The sequence below is a fragment of the Rhinolophus ferrumequinum genome, chromosome 16 (assembly GCF_004115265.2).
Source record: "Rhinolophus ferrumequinum isolate MPI-CBG mRhiFer1 chromosome 16, mRhiFer1_v1.p, whole genome shotgun sequence".
Lineage (NCBI taxonomy): Eukaryota > Metazoa > Chordata > Mammalia > Chiroptera > Rhinolophidae > Rhinolophus > Rhinolophus ferrumequinum.
Window position 1 is genome coordinate 9738410 of NC_046299.1, and position 15095 is coordinate 9753504.

A 15095-nucleotide genomic window follows, 5' to 3' on the forward strand; every position below is an offset into this window, starting at 1 on the left:
GAGACCCCCAGAGGATGCCTGAAACTGAAGATAGTACCAAACTCTGTATTTACTATATTTTTTCCTATACATAGCTATGATAAATTTATAAATTAGGCAATTTCATGGATAGAAGATTCGTTCTTGCCATAGATCCCAGCAACCACAGTATACGAGTTTTTTTCTTTCCTTATTAAGTGGAGAATTTTTCACCTTTTCCCTCCAAGGAAGCAATTTACAGCTTCTTTGGTATATCTGAATTGCCGGCATCAGTATCCCTGCACTTTGTGGCCATTACTGAGTAAACTAAGGGTTATTTGAACACAAGCACCGTGATACCACCAGAGTCCATCTGATAACTAGACGGCTACTAAGTGACTACCGGGCAGGGAGCGCACACACAGCGTGGACACACTGGACACAGATTGTTCAGCTCCCGAGCGGGATGGAGAGGACAGTACAAGATTTCACCATGCTACTCAGAATGGCACGCAATTTAAAACTTAGGAATTGTTTATTTCTGGAATTTTCTATTTAATATTTTCAGACCTCAGTTGACTGCAGGTAACTGAAACTTTGGAAAGCAAAACCTTGGATGACGGGGGACTACTGTACTGGTCTAAGTGACTATCGGTCACGGGGTGGAACCTTCACAAGTAGGTTCCTTTCAGTATGATTCCAAGATGATGCGTGTGCCGTGTGCAACTTCAAAGTCTTTCCTGTAATAAAGTACCACAAATTGCATCAAGATCTCATAATACAGTGAGTTGGACTAAGCTAGTATCAAGAAATACATTTCAAAAAGTAACCCATAGACTATTTTTAAAATGAGAGATAAAATCTAGGAAAAGGATCTTAAGAATTTATTTAAGAATTTCTAGATTTTTCTATTAAAACTGGGACCTAATTATAGTGCAGCAAGGGCTCCACAAAGTTTTGATCATCATCATGAAGGATATTAGAAATTGGTTTTTAAATTCTACAATACCTACACTAAAAATTGTTGAAGCATAAAGTCCTAATTGTCATATTTCAAGAAAGACCCAATACAATTCAAAAAAAAAAAAACAACAACAGAGGACAATTAAAGAAAACGACCTTCCTAAAAGGTCAGACAATATAATGAGGTCCTGGATGGATATGTATAAAATTATGAGAGGTGTGGAGTTTACAGTACATTCAGAACACCAGTATAGGAGACACATGTTTAAAAGACATGGTTTGGGAACAAATGAAGGACAGCCCAAATTACAACTTTCCAAACTCATAACGTAAAGAGGCTGAAAATATAACCAGTTCAAACAAGGATTACATAAATCCTTGGATAATAAATTTATAATGCATCACTCAAGAAATGTGTTGGGATACACCTCTCACCTTCTGCTCTCCCAAAAACTGTCCTTTGACATAACTTTCATAGATAGAAATCTGAGAGCGAAACTGAAGTACAGATGAGCTAATAATTGGTATTTTCCTTTCCTCATTTTACAGCTCTTAAACCGAGATGCAAAATATTAGCACTTTGATCATTAAATAGATGCAACATTTCTCCCAGCTGGTGTTTAAATACTTTCCTAGATTTTCCTGAAAACTCTGTTCAAAACTCAATCTCTTCCATCTAGGATTGTTTGTATAGTCATTCTGCCCTGGCAAGTCCTCACCAATAAAAAGTTCTGCCTTTCAAACCCACCAAGTCTAAGATTTGCATTTTAATTGGCCTCAAATGAAGAACTACTTTGAGATCAAACAAGGGCCACAACAGTGTACTATGAGGTGGGGGCAGGGCGAGAACCTGTACTATTTCAGTCTGGCCAGTTAGACACTATTTATTCTCATAAACTTTACTGCTTATTGTTTTATTTTGAGTACATAATCAGAACGAAGGCATTATACATATAAAAGAGTTATTTCTGGCAAGACAAGAAAAAAAAACTCCGCAACTTCATAGAGCCAGTTTCTTCCAGAGCTTTCTGCTCTTACAGAGAGAAACAATCACGGACTGCTTATAGTTGGAATAAACTTCACATAATCAAATAAAAGAGCACTTTTCTCCCTATTTTCTTTATTAGGGAGAAAAATAGATTTCACCATCTTGAAAAAAAAACACTGAAACCTCGAACTTCAAGACCTAGCTCAATCTCCCACAGACTCTGTCTTACAGCTCTAGGACAATATCTGTCACTGGAGAATCCTGTGTATGCCTCTCCGCCATTGGACCACATCCTCAGCGAGGGTAGAGACATTGTTTTATCCGTCTTTTCACTTTGACGCAATGCCCAGAAGATAGTCCTTCAATAAATGTTTGCTGTTAGAATAAATAATTGATTTTACAGAAATTCAGACTTAATATACTTGAAAGGAGAAAGAAACAGAATACTAAATTAGTTAGATGGAGGGAGCCTGCTTTTTTGAGAAAAGGGAGTATTTGAAAGGTGCAAAGGGGGATACATGCAATAGCTACTTAAAGAAGAGATAAATCCTGGAAGTCAAGAAGCACAACTGCCCAGAAGGGAGACCAGCAAACTAAGACTCTGCTAAACTCTGGTCTACCCACCACTGCTGTTCCCCAGAGGAGAAGAATGTTTATATCTGGCATAAAAGGACTGTATAATGCTACTGTAAAAAATCATTAATATTACACATTAATATTACACATCATTAATATTACGCAAACTACTAAACTTAAACTTAAAACTTAGGAATTGTTTATTTCTGGAATTTTCTATTTAATATTTTCAGACCTCAGTTGACTGCAGGTAACTGAAACTTTGGAAAGCAAAACCTTGGATGACGGGGGACTACTGTACTGGTCTAAGTGACTATCGGTCACGGGGTGGAACCTTCACAAGTAGGTTCCTTTCAGTATGATTCCAAGATGATGCGTGTGCCGTGTGCAACTTCAAAGTCTTTCCTGTAATAAAGTACCACAAATTGCATCAAGATCTCATAATACAGTGAGTTGGACTAAGCTAGTATCAAGAAATACATTTCAAAAAGTAACCCATAGACTACATAGAAAAAAAGTACTACAGTACTACATAGAAAAAATAGACTACATTTCAAAAAGTAACCCATAGAAAACATTATTAGCATGTTTAAAATTTCCTAACATTTCAGTTACATGTTAAATCATTGTTTCAAATTGTATATATTGACCATTGCAGAAACTGCACTTTGAAGTTCAGTGTAAGGAAAAAGCTGATCCAAATAAGATTTATAAAGAAAATGAATGTACTTTGAAATATCCCACTATCGAGTTAAAGAGATGCAAGATTAAACTTGAAAGAACCTGAAATTAAAATGAAGTAACTTAACAGAAAAAACATCAAGGAACACTGACCTAAAATCAACCTGTATTTCACTCAACCAACCTTACCACAGAAAGCAGGCAGGAGTGGATGCTTTTTTGTGAATGAGAGCAGCTCCTTTAAGGGTCTCACAGCAACCAGAAAGTGAGTCATCCTAACAGAGCCTGGGATTTATTTAAGATACTACCAATATATGTTGTGATAGTACTACAGTGCTAAATGTTCGGTGTTAAGCATCACTTTTAAACTACTATTTATACATTATTACTTAACAGATTATCAACAGCTACTGACAATAAAAAAAATTATTCCTCTATTTTGTTAAACATACTCTAATTCTAATGTAATTCTCAGCTCAGTTATGGTCAACTGACACACAATGATTATGGCAGGCTAGCAGACGGGTAATTATTTGTTAGAGGTGCTATGACATTGCTGTTACTTCTCAGACTTTTGCTTGCAAGACTAAATTTTAAAATTTTAACATTTGAACAGGAATAGAACAGTTTACTAAAAGATACAGAGAGAGAGAGAAATATAGCTTATAAAGATCTAACACATTTAAATCCCCATAAAACCACACCACGTTAGACTATGGCTCTCAGAATTCATGAAACCAACATCACAGCCAAACTCGTTTGATTTTTCCAATAGTCTAGTATCTATCTGCAAACACAACAGCTCTTTTTGTCATCAATCACAAAGGACGAAAATCAGCAACAATCACCGTATTTTTTTTGTTTTTTTTTTGCAGAAGGGCCAGTTTGAGAAAATAAAAACGTCTTTGGGTCCCATTTATTTTCATTCAAAAAGAGAACAGATTTGAGGGTGGCCAGTTAGCTCAGTTGGTTAGAGGGTGGTGCTAATAACACTAAGGTTGCCAGTTCAATCCCCGCATGGGCTGCACCCATGGGTGAGCTGCACCCAGAAAAGAAAAGCAATGAAAATAAATATTGTTAAAAACAAAAAAGAAAGAAAGAAAAGCAGTGGAAATAATAAAAGAGAGAGGAGATTTATTGAATTCCACACTTAAAAGTTAGAGTACCGCCGTTACTGAATAAAATGACAATGAGAAATTAGCACTTGTTTTTTAGTTGCCAAGAGAGGCAGCCTTCTAGCTTTCTGTTCTTATATTCTCCACTTAATCCTTCCAACAACCTCTTTACTGCTCAAGGTACAGAAGGTCAACCAGGGACTAGAATTATTTCAATTCATTCCACACAGTTTTTACGGAAGACCTGCTGTGGGCCGGGTGCTAGGAATATGGTGCTGCATGTACAGCTGCTCCTCCTTGCTCAGCATGAATTAGGCTGGGCAGCTAGGACAGGGGTGATACCGTGCTGCTGGGCATCCCGGAGCAGCACCAATGCAGCCAGGTTCCAGAAGGACCAAGCTGTCCGGGCACCTGCATGCTCTACCCTAGAAGGCCCTGATACTGCCTCTCCTCTGAAGCTAGGCTTTGACAAGTCCTGGCCTCTGCTGGCTGCAGCCTGGTCAGAGCACAGCAGCTAGAAACCAGTGATTCTACAAAAGTTCCTTCCCTCCTTGAAGGTCGCTGCCCTAAAGCCTTTTTCTCCATGATTCCTTCTGTTCTTTATATGCTCTTAAAGGATGCCTGTGAAATTGGATCTAGGACTCTTGCAAAGCTAGACTGAGAAAGGCTTCAGGTTGCTCATCACTGCTGAAATAGTTCCCATCCAGTACAGATCAGTGTTTCTGCACAAAGATATACCCGATATCTATTCCCTTCCCAAACTACAGATGTTCTAAAAACATAAGAGAAACCTGATAAACTGACTGTAACTGGAAAAACAATTAGTCAATCTATTATATAACAACATTCCCTGTGACTACATAAACTAATTTTGCAGAAGTAGTCAGGGCAGGTGTAGGGTCAAAGAACCAACAAGTAGTCCCATTAAAAACCTTTCCATTTATATCGCTCCTTCTTCAGTGTGCGTGCTTTGACATTTGAGAGGCTATTTTATTCTCTATATAAGCTATACTACAATCATTATGATAGCTAGGTACATTTCAGATATTATCCATAAAAACATAAATACTATAACTTTGTAGTCAAGAAGGCAGCAAGGTTTATAAAACATTTTGTCTGCCTTTGGAGTCACATACTGGCTTAGAACCTCATCTCTCCCTTACTCTGTGAACTTAGACAAATTCTCTGTGCCTCAGTCTCCTCATCTGTAAAACGAGGATAATAAAACCCTCCTGAGGTTTACTGTGAGGATGAAATGCCAACAGTACATACAAAGGGCTTAGGACAGTGTCTAGTTCAGAAAAATTCTCAATAAATAAAAGCTCTTATTAGCTACTATTAATCTCAGTTGACAATATAAACAAAATATGTACAAAAACTTCCCTCAGTCTATGAAACCTGATTCCAAACATTCTCATCAGCCCCCTTAGAAAGACCCTGTCTTTTTTTTTTAAAGCCAAAGATGGCAGGAAAAAATCTTTGGAAAGATGAGTCTTCTCTATCTTGCATGCATAAAAATTAATGTTTATAAAAATAAATATATAGACCTGTTCAATCCAACTGCTGGCCTGTTAAAAATATAAAATATGGGCTAAAAAGTAGTTCAGGGTATAAAACTAGTAAAACACTTTTTAAAAACTGAAGACTAAAGACACTAGGAAAAAAACTGGTTATTCAACAACAAAAACAGAAAGATATTTTACAATATATTTAATATTTTTAAATTAAAATGTCATATTATATTTTGTCATGGTAATTTGTAAATTATTTAGCAAGCATGTTTTTTTAAGTTTAAAATCTTTCTTTCAAAGTAAATACCAAATGACACTTAATTCTAAATACACTGAATTTCATAAAATATGATCCTGAAAAGAGATAAAAAGTTTTATGTGGATTTCGAGTCCATAAATTCTCATTCAAAAAAAGTTAACTTCACATGACATACTAAAAATAATTTCATTATCAAAAAATTAAGAATAGAAACATTTTTTTATGATTCTGTGAATTCTGACATCTAGTATACCCTCCAAAAAAATGTTCAGTGGTATTCATCATTCAGAGTATCATCTCTTTATATATAGTTTACACGCTTATTAATGTTATGTGTGTGACAGATGCTTTACCATCTTTTCATGGTCACTCAGTCTCCGAATAGAATGAAGCAATAGGCAGAAATAAATTATATAAGACTGTCATATCAGACAAAGACTAGTAGAAGCAATTTTAAGACTGAAGAGATAAGACTATATCACCCTTCTCCAACAGTAGACTGTATTATATTCTTTCTTAAGTCTTTGCAATCCTTATTCTCAGATAGTAAAACTCCACTGTTAATTAGGAGATTATTAAATGTTTACACAGTGCTTTATCTTTTTCCCTGGTAGAAAATAAAACAAGCTAAATATTTTTCTCTGCTGGTCATTACCTTGCAATAGACATAAAGCATCCACTAAAAAGCAGTGCTACAGACGACTCACTACCCTTAAAAAAAAATGAAAACATCAGAAAAATAACAATACTCAACTGCTTAGCTAGAAGAAAAAAATGTTAACAGGAAGAAAATAAGGAATACAACCACAAAGATTAAAAAAAAAAACAGGTGATGCTAAATCAGATAAAACAATAACACAAGTGGAAATGCACCTTTCCTCATATTTCGTTCCTCACCCAGCTGGACAGAGATTTTCCGCCCCAATTAGAAGATATGTAAAACCAGGTCTAAAAGGAGTGACAAGCATAACGCAACAGCTTATTTTTATGGCAGTGATATTACTAAGAGAAAATTTGGACTTAAATTTAATTCAGCTCAATTCAACCAAAAATGCCTTCTGTGTGCTAAGCATTCTAAAGCCCAGAGATACCAAGATGAGTAAAACGGTCCTGTCCCTGGAGAATGCACTGTCCCCTGGAGAAAAAGGAGACTATTATGCAGTAAAGACTATAATCAAAGAGTGTACTAAGTGAATAAGGCACCTGGAAACACAATAATTTGTTTATTGTGACCAATAATTCTGCCCCAGGAATGTGGGCTAGGCTGAGCAGAGTGTGGGGGTAACATCTGGGTCTTACAGAATAAATAAGCCAGGAAAAGGCACCGAGAGTAACAAACATTCCAGGCTAAGGGTCATTTTAACCTTAAATATCAATGCTGATTCTTCTGATGTCCCTAGGAAAAAGAAAAGTCCTCCTTCAGGTTGTTCAATAGCTATAAACAAAAACCACAGGGCCTAAAGGCTTTTTTTGGTCTTATAATACTGCCCTTTTGAAAAGAAAAGGACTTGGTCAATAATCTATTTGGCTGAGTAACCAATAGAAAACGATAAAAGATTTTAAATGCTTTCATTAGAAACAAGAGCAAAACTGGCGGTAAAAGCAGAGGGAAAAGGTCCAATAAAATGAAGAGAATTTTAAACGATTCTATAGAAAAAGATTTGAAAAGCACTTATCCAATTAAAATACCATTATTAATAGCTATTCTTTAGTACTTTAGGATCTTAAGTACTGGATAGGACAAACTATTTGGTAAAGTCAGCACATGGGATTCTATCTTCATGGGTTATACTTGAACACCTGAAGATCAAAGCAGGCTTTAACTTCTGAAGCATAACAGCCTCTTCCTTCCTCTCGATTTTTGGTCTACTTCACTCTACGGTCTGCTACATCCTAAGAAGTGAGATACATGTAATTGCGAAGACTACAGCTATTTTATTCAGGAAAAAAAGTCTTTAATTTGCCTTCTGAAGTGGACTTTGGATATGTAAACAGTAACTCACACCACATGGCTTAATCCAAAAATCTAGACCCAGGTTACCCTGTGGATAATCCTTAAAGGCTTAAACTTGTGGCCTATCTGAGCTTCTTTAGCTCAAAAGTATGGGTTTAAGTATCCTTCCAGTGAAAGGTAAGACACTATAGCCAGCATCCTAAAAGAGCTGGCTTACTTCACTTGAAGGGAGTAGTTTATCCCTAAGCAACCATTAGGATTGGAGAGCCTCCTGTGTGCAAGAACTGAACACAAACCAAATAGAATGACAAATACTTCACTTAAAACCCCTCCTATTCAGAGGACTCCTGGAACTATACCTTGGCCATGTAATTCCAGCAGCTTGGTTCATCTCTGTCAATATTAGGGGATAAGAGAAAGAAGAGAATGGCTCTAGAAATGGAGAAAAACCAGTCTACCCTGTATATATGTGCCTCGATTCACTGCCCAAATATACAGGTAGCCACCTAGAGATTTCCTGAGTATTTTTTGTAAAACACATCAATGTCAATTCCTGTCCTCCAAGACAAACACTGTACAAACACTGAACAAATTGGCAATGTTTTAGGAACATTTTTGTTATGTACTAGGACTCAAAAGCCCAATCCTCATTTTAGAGTTGAATAAATGAGGCACAAAAAAGTGAGCTGGAGATGATCTTAAATTCCATCCAGCTGCAAAGAGTTAATCTAAAGAGTTGGCTCTTTCACAGTTTGGGGAATTTTGTACTCTACTTCCCTTCAAGCTAAACTTGGAGCCTTACCCAAACGTTGGAGGTGGGGGTGGAGGGAGAGGTAGCAAACGGTCAAAAAATAAATAAATAAATAAAAACCAGAGAGAAAAGAATGACTGGAGACTGGCCAAAATTAGCCTATCTACAACTTCAGTCCCAAGATCATCAAGAACCTTATCTGGGGGCAATAGTTTCTCTTCCATTCTGAAGAGAGGAAATAGCAAGAAGATACACCCAGAGTGAAGGGGGAAATAATCAGGTCTCCTTCACCACTCCAGCAAATCAACTAGCGGACCTTCCTAAGAAAGCTGCGGGAGCTGCCGGGAAGCCTTCTGGGGGCCAGCTCTCCTCTCTCTGTACGTGACCGTGACCGCAGGTAAGTTACTCAACCGTTCACACCTGTCTCCCACCTGAAACAGAGGCTACGTAGCCACCACCTGCTTTGTTTTCTGAGGCTGTTGTGGGGATTGAGAATAACAGATTGAGGACCAGGCCCTTGGAGAGCGTCCGATACATGGTGACCGCTGTGCTGTGAAAAGCCCACGTGGACCGTTTACACTTTTCAATTCACACCACGTAATTCCTCTGTCTACGTTACATACAAGAATTACAAGTCAATGTGAAACGCTCTATTTCTTTAAAGAACTCGATTCTCTCACTTCTCCTAAGGTGAAAAATCAGGCGATTAGGAAAAAGGAGGGAGCACCTCAAAAGGGGAGGTGTCACCTACCGAGAGAAAACTGTCCCTGGACTGTGAGCTCTCTGAGGGCAGGGACGGCTCCGTTCACCTCCCCACGGGGAGCTCGGTCCCAACACGAACGAGTCGTTGTCACTCAGGCATCTCATAGCAGCTTCCCTGACACCCAAACAGGGACCCACAACACATTCTGTATCGCACAATACTGACCCACACTACAATCCATTTAGCTGCAATACTGAAGTCAAAGAAAAGGTGCTTTAAATCGGGTGCCTGTGAGGTAACCAGAATGAAGTCACGCCTCTACACAGGGACCAGAAACACAGATGTCAACAGAGAGTGAGCGCCGGCAGGACGTTCCAGCGAACGGGCGCGACTGCTTCTGGCCTGAGCTCGGAATTCGAACCCAGAACTTGTCAGGACGTGTCAGAGGCCACTCCAGAGTGGAAAAGGCCTTTAAGGCCAGGGGCACCTCGCTCGAACTTTCTGGCGGGAGCCGGCCCGACCCCGACTGCTGGCAGCTCGGGTCTGCTCTCCCAGGCAGGAGAGGAGATTCTCGACGCGGAGGCGCTCTCTGAGGGACGAGGGTCGCCGGCCCTTTGTCCCCGCGGAGTGGCAGGGACGAGGCGAGCACTCCCTCCGTCAGGAAATAATGACAGCTCGCGCGCCCTCGCTCGTGCCCGCCCGCCAGGGCCGCAGGCGGCGCCCGCTCGCTTGCGGGAGACTGAGGGGCCCGGCCGCGCCCCCTCCTCGCCCCCCTCCCGCCCCACCCAGCCCAGGGTGACCTCGCGCCGCCAGCCTCACCGGGTCGGAGCTGGAGGCCGCCATCGCGGCGGCTGCACCACAGCGCGCGCTCGCCCTGCTGCAGGATGTAGTGGTCCTTGGCTTGAAAGAGCTCCATGCCGGCCCCGGATGCCGAGGGAGGCGGCGGCAGCACGCGGGGTGTCCTCGTCGGCCGGGGCCACCAGAGCCCGCGCCCGGGGAGCGGCGGCTGGGGGAGCGCCCCAGCTGTCGGAACGACGGGAGAACCCGCCCCGAAGGTAGTGGCGGCTGCGGCGGCGGCAGCACTGGCCGTAGAGGCCTCTCCCCGGGCTCCTCCCCTTGTCCGGCTCCGCCCGGCTCCTCCTCCGGCTCCACCCCTTCGCTGGCTCCTCCCCCGACTTCTCCAAGGCTCCTCCCCCTCCCTGTCTACGCTCCGCCTCTTTCTCCTTTCTGCCCTTTGGTGCCGCGTTCTTCTCCAGCTTCGCCGGGTTTCTCCCCCAGTCTTCTCCCACCCCATCCCTCGGCCCTTCTTCCTCCCTCTGCTTCTGTTCCCTCAGCCTCCTCTGGCTCTTCCCAGGTTCCTCCTCCGGCCGGGTCCTCCCTCCTGCCCGTAGCGAACGCGGGCAGAACCCGGGCATGGCTGAGTCCGGCCGTCCCTCTTCCTTTCTTGTGGCCTGTGGAACAGAAGCCCATTCATGGGGCCTCCCCTCCCGTGCCGGCAGGTTAATTCGTTCCTTTCACCAGCCCTGAGAAAAGCCACGCCGACTCCCTAACTCCAACTGGAAACCCCCTCCACCTCGGGGGCTTGAGCTGCTCGCACAGACCCAAACCTGGCGAGCCGGAAATGCCCCCAGGGGACTGGCTTCGCGGGTCTTGTCCCAGCCAGGCTCTCTGCCCAGTGGGTCTGCCTTCTGTTTTGGTATTTCCTCTTAGAACCTTGTGACGTTTGACAACAGCAGGCATTCAATAAATGCACATCAACGAGGAACATGTAACAATAGAAAATACACAAGTATTATCAGCACTGGGCTCTAAATAGCAGGGAGGAAAGGGCAAAATTCAGAAGCTATTGTGCCCCAAATTAAGTAGAATAGGCCATTAGTGAAGTGGAAGGGACCTAATTTGACAAGGGTAGGGGTCTGGAGAACTTCTTGTGGAAGGAGAAAGCCCTCCCAGGTATCTTTGCGCTATCTTGAAAGGCCAGGTGGCATATTGAACAGAATTGTGCTTGAGTCAGGACCCCAGTTCCAGGCCCAGCTCCAGGTGTCATCTACCTATGTGGTTTTGGGAAGGTCTCTTGGTCTCAGATGATGACATTTAATTACACTCCCAGTTTTATAAATCTTTATAAGTCTTCTATCTCCTGCCTTTTCTCATGCCTTAGAAGGGAAGAAGGAAACAAGGCAGGAGACAAGAAAAGCAAGGTAGTACTTTTTACCTTCTACTTGGATAAAAGTGAGAGGGCCCAAATGCAGGCAGGGGTTTGCTAATTATTCCAGCCCACACTGATTTCTCTGTTGAATTTCCATAGCACAGAAAGTCCCGTGATGACAAAATGTCCTATAGTACCATAAGTAGTACCATGCCTTCTGGGCTGCCCAGACACCTCAACATAAAGGTCTAGAGGAATGCTCAGTATATCACATCTTTCTGATGTGACTTAGACACAAAAATAATAGAAAGGTGGTAAGAAGTTTCAGTGGAACCATCACTTTAAGATTTATTGATGAATTCAGCAGTGTTGACTTTCCTTAGCAAAAATAGATGAGAAAGTCCTATGAAGACAGTATGTTCTGCAAATTATTGCATTATCTTGTAATGAATCACATTGCCAGATGTGAAGAAAACAATGCTATTGTAACTGTTTTAAAACAATGATTAGTTGATTGAAACTTTCCCTGATGTTTTAAATCTGGTTCCAACCCTGGTCTATTTTATTATTTTATTTTTATTTTCCCCTGGCTACCTTTTAGAATCACCTGGGACTTGGGAGATTTTCAAAACTACCAATGCTTGGATCTCAGGCCAATTAAACCAGAATTTAATTGTGGTGGGCTCTGGTTATCAGTATTTTTTTCGAAGCTCCCCAGATGATTCTAATATGAAGCCAGGGTAAACACCACTGTTTTAAATGAAACTAATTGGAAAAAAATCTGCCCGACAGCAGCTTATTAGAAAATAGCAGTCAATCATTAACTAATACCATTTTGGGGGGTTAATTACCTGTAAATCCAGAGTCAGCAAGCAGAGTCTTAGAAGAGAAAAATCCTGATGGAAAGATGCCCCTGGAACCTATTTGACCCAGATGCATACTACTCTGTCCCTCTCACTCTAAATGCACACTTGGCTTTGAGGTAAGTAGAGCCTCGGCTTGGCTGAGCAGAATGAGTGAGAGTGAATATTCTGTCCTAGCAGGTATGTCCCCAGTCTCCTGCACAGCTGGCTTGCCCGCCGGATGCTCCTGACCCTGAAGCTTCTCCACTCCCAGACTGGCTTCCCATCCTTATCGCTCTCTTCCAGCTTCCTAATTCAAGGCCTCCTTGCCCTTGAATGGCGTCAGCAAGGTCATAGTAGAAAGTGTATGTGATGCTGTTCTGTTTTTTAAACATGAATGACCATCATGTATATTATATATCTTCTTTAAATGTATGGTATATTTATACTAATTTAAGTATATTATCTAAAGTGTTAGGTTCTAGCCAGTTCTATGTGATCTCAGTCAAGTCACTTAATCTCTTTTAGTCTCAGTTTCCTTATTTATTAGAAGAGATGATCACTAAGGGTTCTTCCAGCCCTGTAATCAATGAATGTGAGAAAATGAGCCCACATAGTTGAACCTGCACAAATAATGATGGTAAATAACTCAACTCTGAATATCAGTTTGGCCTTCAATATCAGGTTTATTGTCTCTGAGATTTTGGGGTTCTGATTAGACTCTATTGTACTTCTGTGAAATTTGACTTTTAATATCATCTCCGATCACACTTGACCACAGTCTTGTATGTTTTTTGTCTATGAGAACTTTATTCAGTCTTATTTGTGTATGAAAAATCTCCCAAAGAAGAGATTTTTTTTTTCAATACATATTCCCCCTGTCAGGAGGCTGCTACCATGTTTTCCCGAAAATAAGACCTAGCCGGACAATCAGCTCTAATGCATCTTTTGGAGCAAAAATTAAGATAAGACCCAGTCTTATATAATATATAATATAATACCAGTCTTATGTTAATTTTTGCTCCAAAAGATGCATTAGAGCTGATTGTCCGGCTAGGTCTTATTTTCAGGAGAACACGGTAATTTCCTAGGTCAGCAGTGGGGGCTGTTAAGAGCCCAAGACACAAGCCAAATTTTTACATCTGACCCATCATCAGCCAATTTCTCATGGATTTGTCTGCCAGGAAATTTGTGCTACCTCCTCCCATAAGTTCAGAGACAACTGAAAATTGTAACAACCACTTTAGAGCACTTGGATACATGTAAAATTATGTATTTAAGAAGACTATAGAACAAAAAGGGGGAAAGTCCCTAGGAGACCATCACATTGATCTAAAAGAGAGAGATCATTTTGTTCAATGGAGAAGACCATCTCTCCTTCATTTGTATACTTCTTAAAGTTTTTTTCATCCTTTAAAAAAAAGTATTGCGGTAAAATTGATTAATAACAATTTCTAAACTTTTGGGAGTTAAATACTGGCTTTTTAGTTTTATGGCCTGTTAAATTGTCAAGGACCCAAGTTATTGTTTAAAACAGCTGTGATAATTCTTTCGTGTGTGTGTGTGTGTGTGTGTGTGTGTGTGTGTATGAAAGAGAGAGAGAGAGGAAGAGGAAGAGAGGGCGAGGGAGAGGGAGAGGGAGACATAGAGAGAGAGCGAGAGAGAGAGAGAGAGAGAGAGAGAGAGAGAGAGAGAGAGAGAGAGAGAGAATGAAATGTGTTTTCTGTATCTAATCTTCCAGAGGGAAGATAATTAGCCTTTTACAGTGATAATTTCATATTTGTCTAAAGCCAGCTATCTCTCACTTCCTTTCTGTTATGCACTTACTTTTCAATTAAAACAACAAAAAGAGAGTTTAAAAAATTAGGTAGTTCTAAATAAGCTAATTTGAAAACAATGCCCAAGGTATACCATTGAATAGAAAAAGTCCAAGTTACAGAATAGTATTTTAAAGTATTCCATTTGCATTTTTAAAGGGGGGGGGGAATGGGAGAGATATTATGTTTTTATAAGCCCAGAACATTCTGAAACAAAACCCAAGGAAGTGTGGTTACTTCTGAGGAATGGAAATAGAGGGAGATGTGGCAGTGGGAGGAAATCAGGAAGAAAAGGAGAGTAGAAATTTCCTTTTCACTTTACATTCCTGTACACCGTTTTGATTTTTATAATCATGTGCTTATAATGCTTTAAATTAAAAATACAAAACCAAAACTAATTGCGTGTATGTGTGTAAAACTCATTCTTCCACCACACACAAAGACATTTTCAGGTAATTTATTACTTAAGGATCTAGAACCTTTTGCCTTGACAATCCAGGAGTCCAAAGCATAGCTCTTTTTATTCTTCATATGCTGCTTACTATTTTCGAGCTTTTCTAATACCTTAAATACTGTCAAAGCAAGGTATTGTTAAGTATATAAGCCATTTTTCTGCGCTGTATATTCTTAAATGGAGTGTAAAGAACTTTTTTTTTTCTTAACACCTTTTCTAAACCACAGCAGTAGCTGTAGCTTGTTCTTCCTCTCAGCCAATTGTAATTCTCAAGCTGATGGTCTCCTGGGGTCTGTACCATTGCAAACCAGTAACAATTGCCAAAATGCCTTCCGTGAGATAATCATGTTAGAACTGTTTTAAAGAATGGTCCG

The 15095-nt window shown here is 40.6% G+C and overlaps 1 protein-coding gene across 3 annotated transcripts in view; it reads right to left on the reverse strand.

Annotated features, from left to right (window-relative positions):
* INPP5F (inositol polyphosphate-5-phosphatase F) overlaps positions 1–10560 on the reverse strand; it is a 76606-nt gene extending 66046 nt beyond the window's left edge. For all 3 annotated transcript variants that reach the window (XM_033130655.1, XM_033130658.1, XM_033130656.1), the window contains exon 1: positions 10279–10560. In XM_033130655.1, the coding sequence (XP_032986546.1) occupies positions 10279–10375 (97 nt within the window). In that variant the 5' untranslated portion in view covers positions 10376–10560. The remainder of the gene's footprint in view (positions 1–10278) is intronic.
* Positions 10561–15095: the final 4535 nt, after the last annotated feature.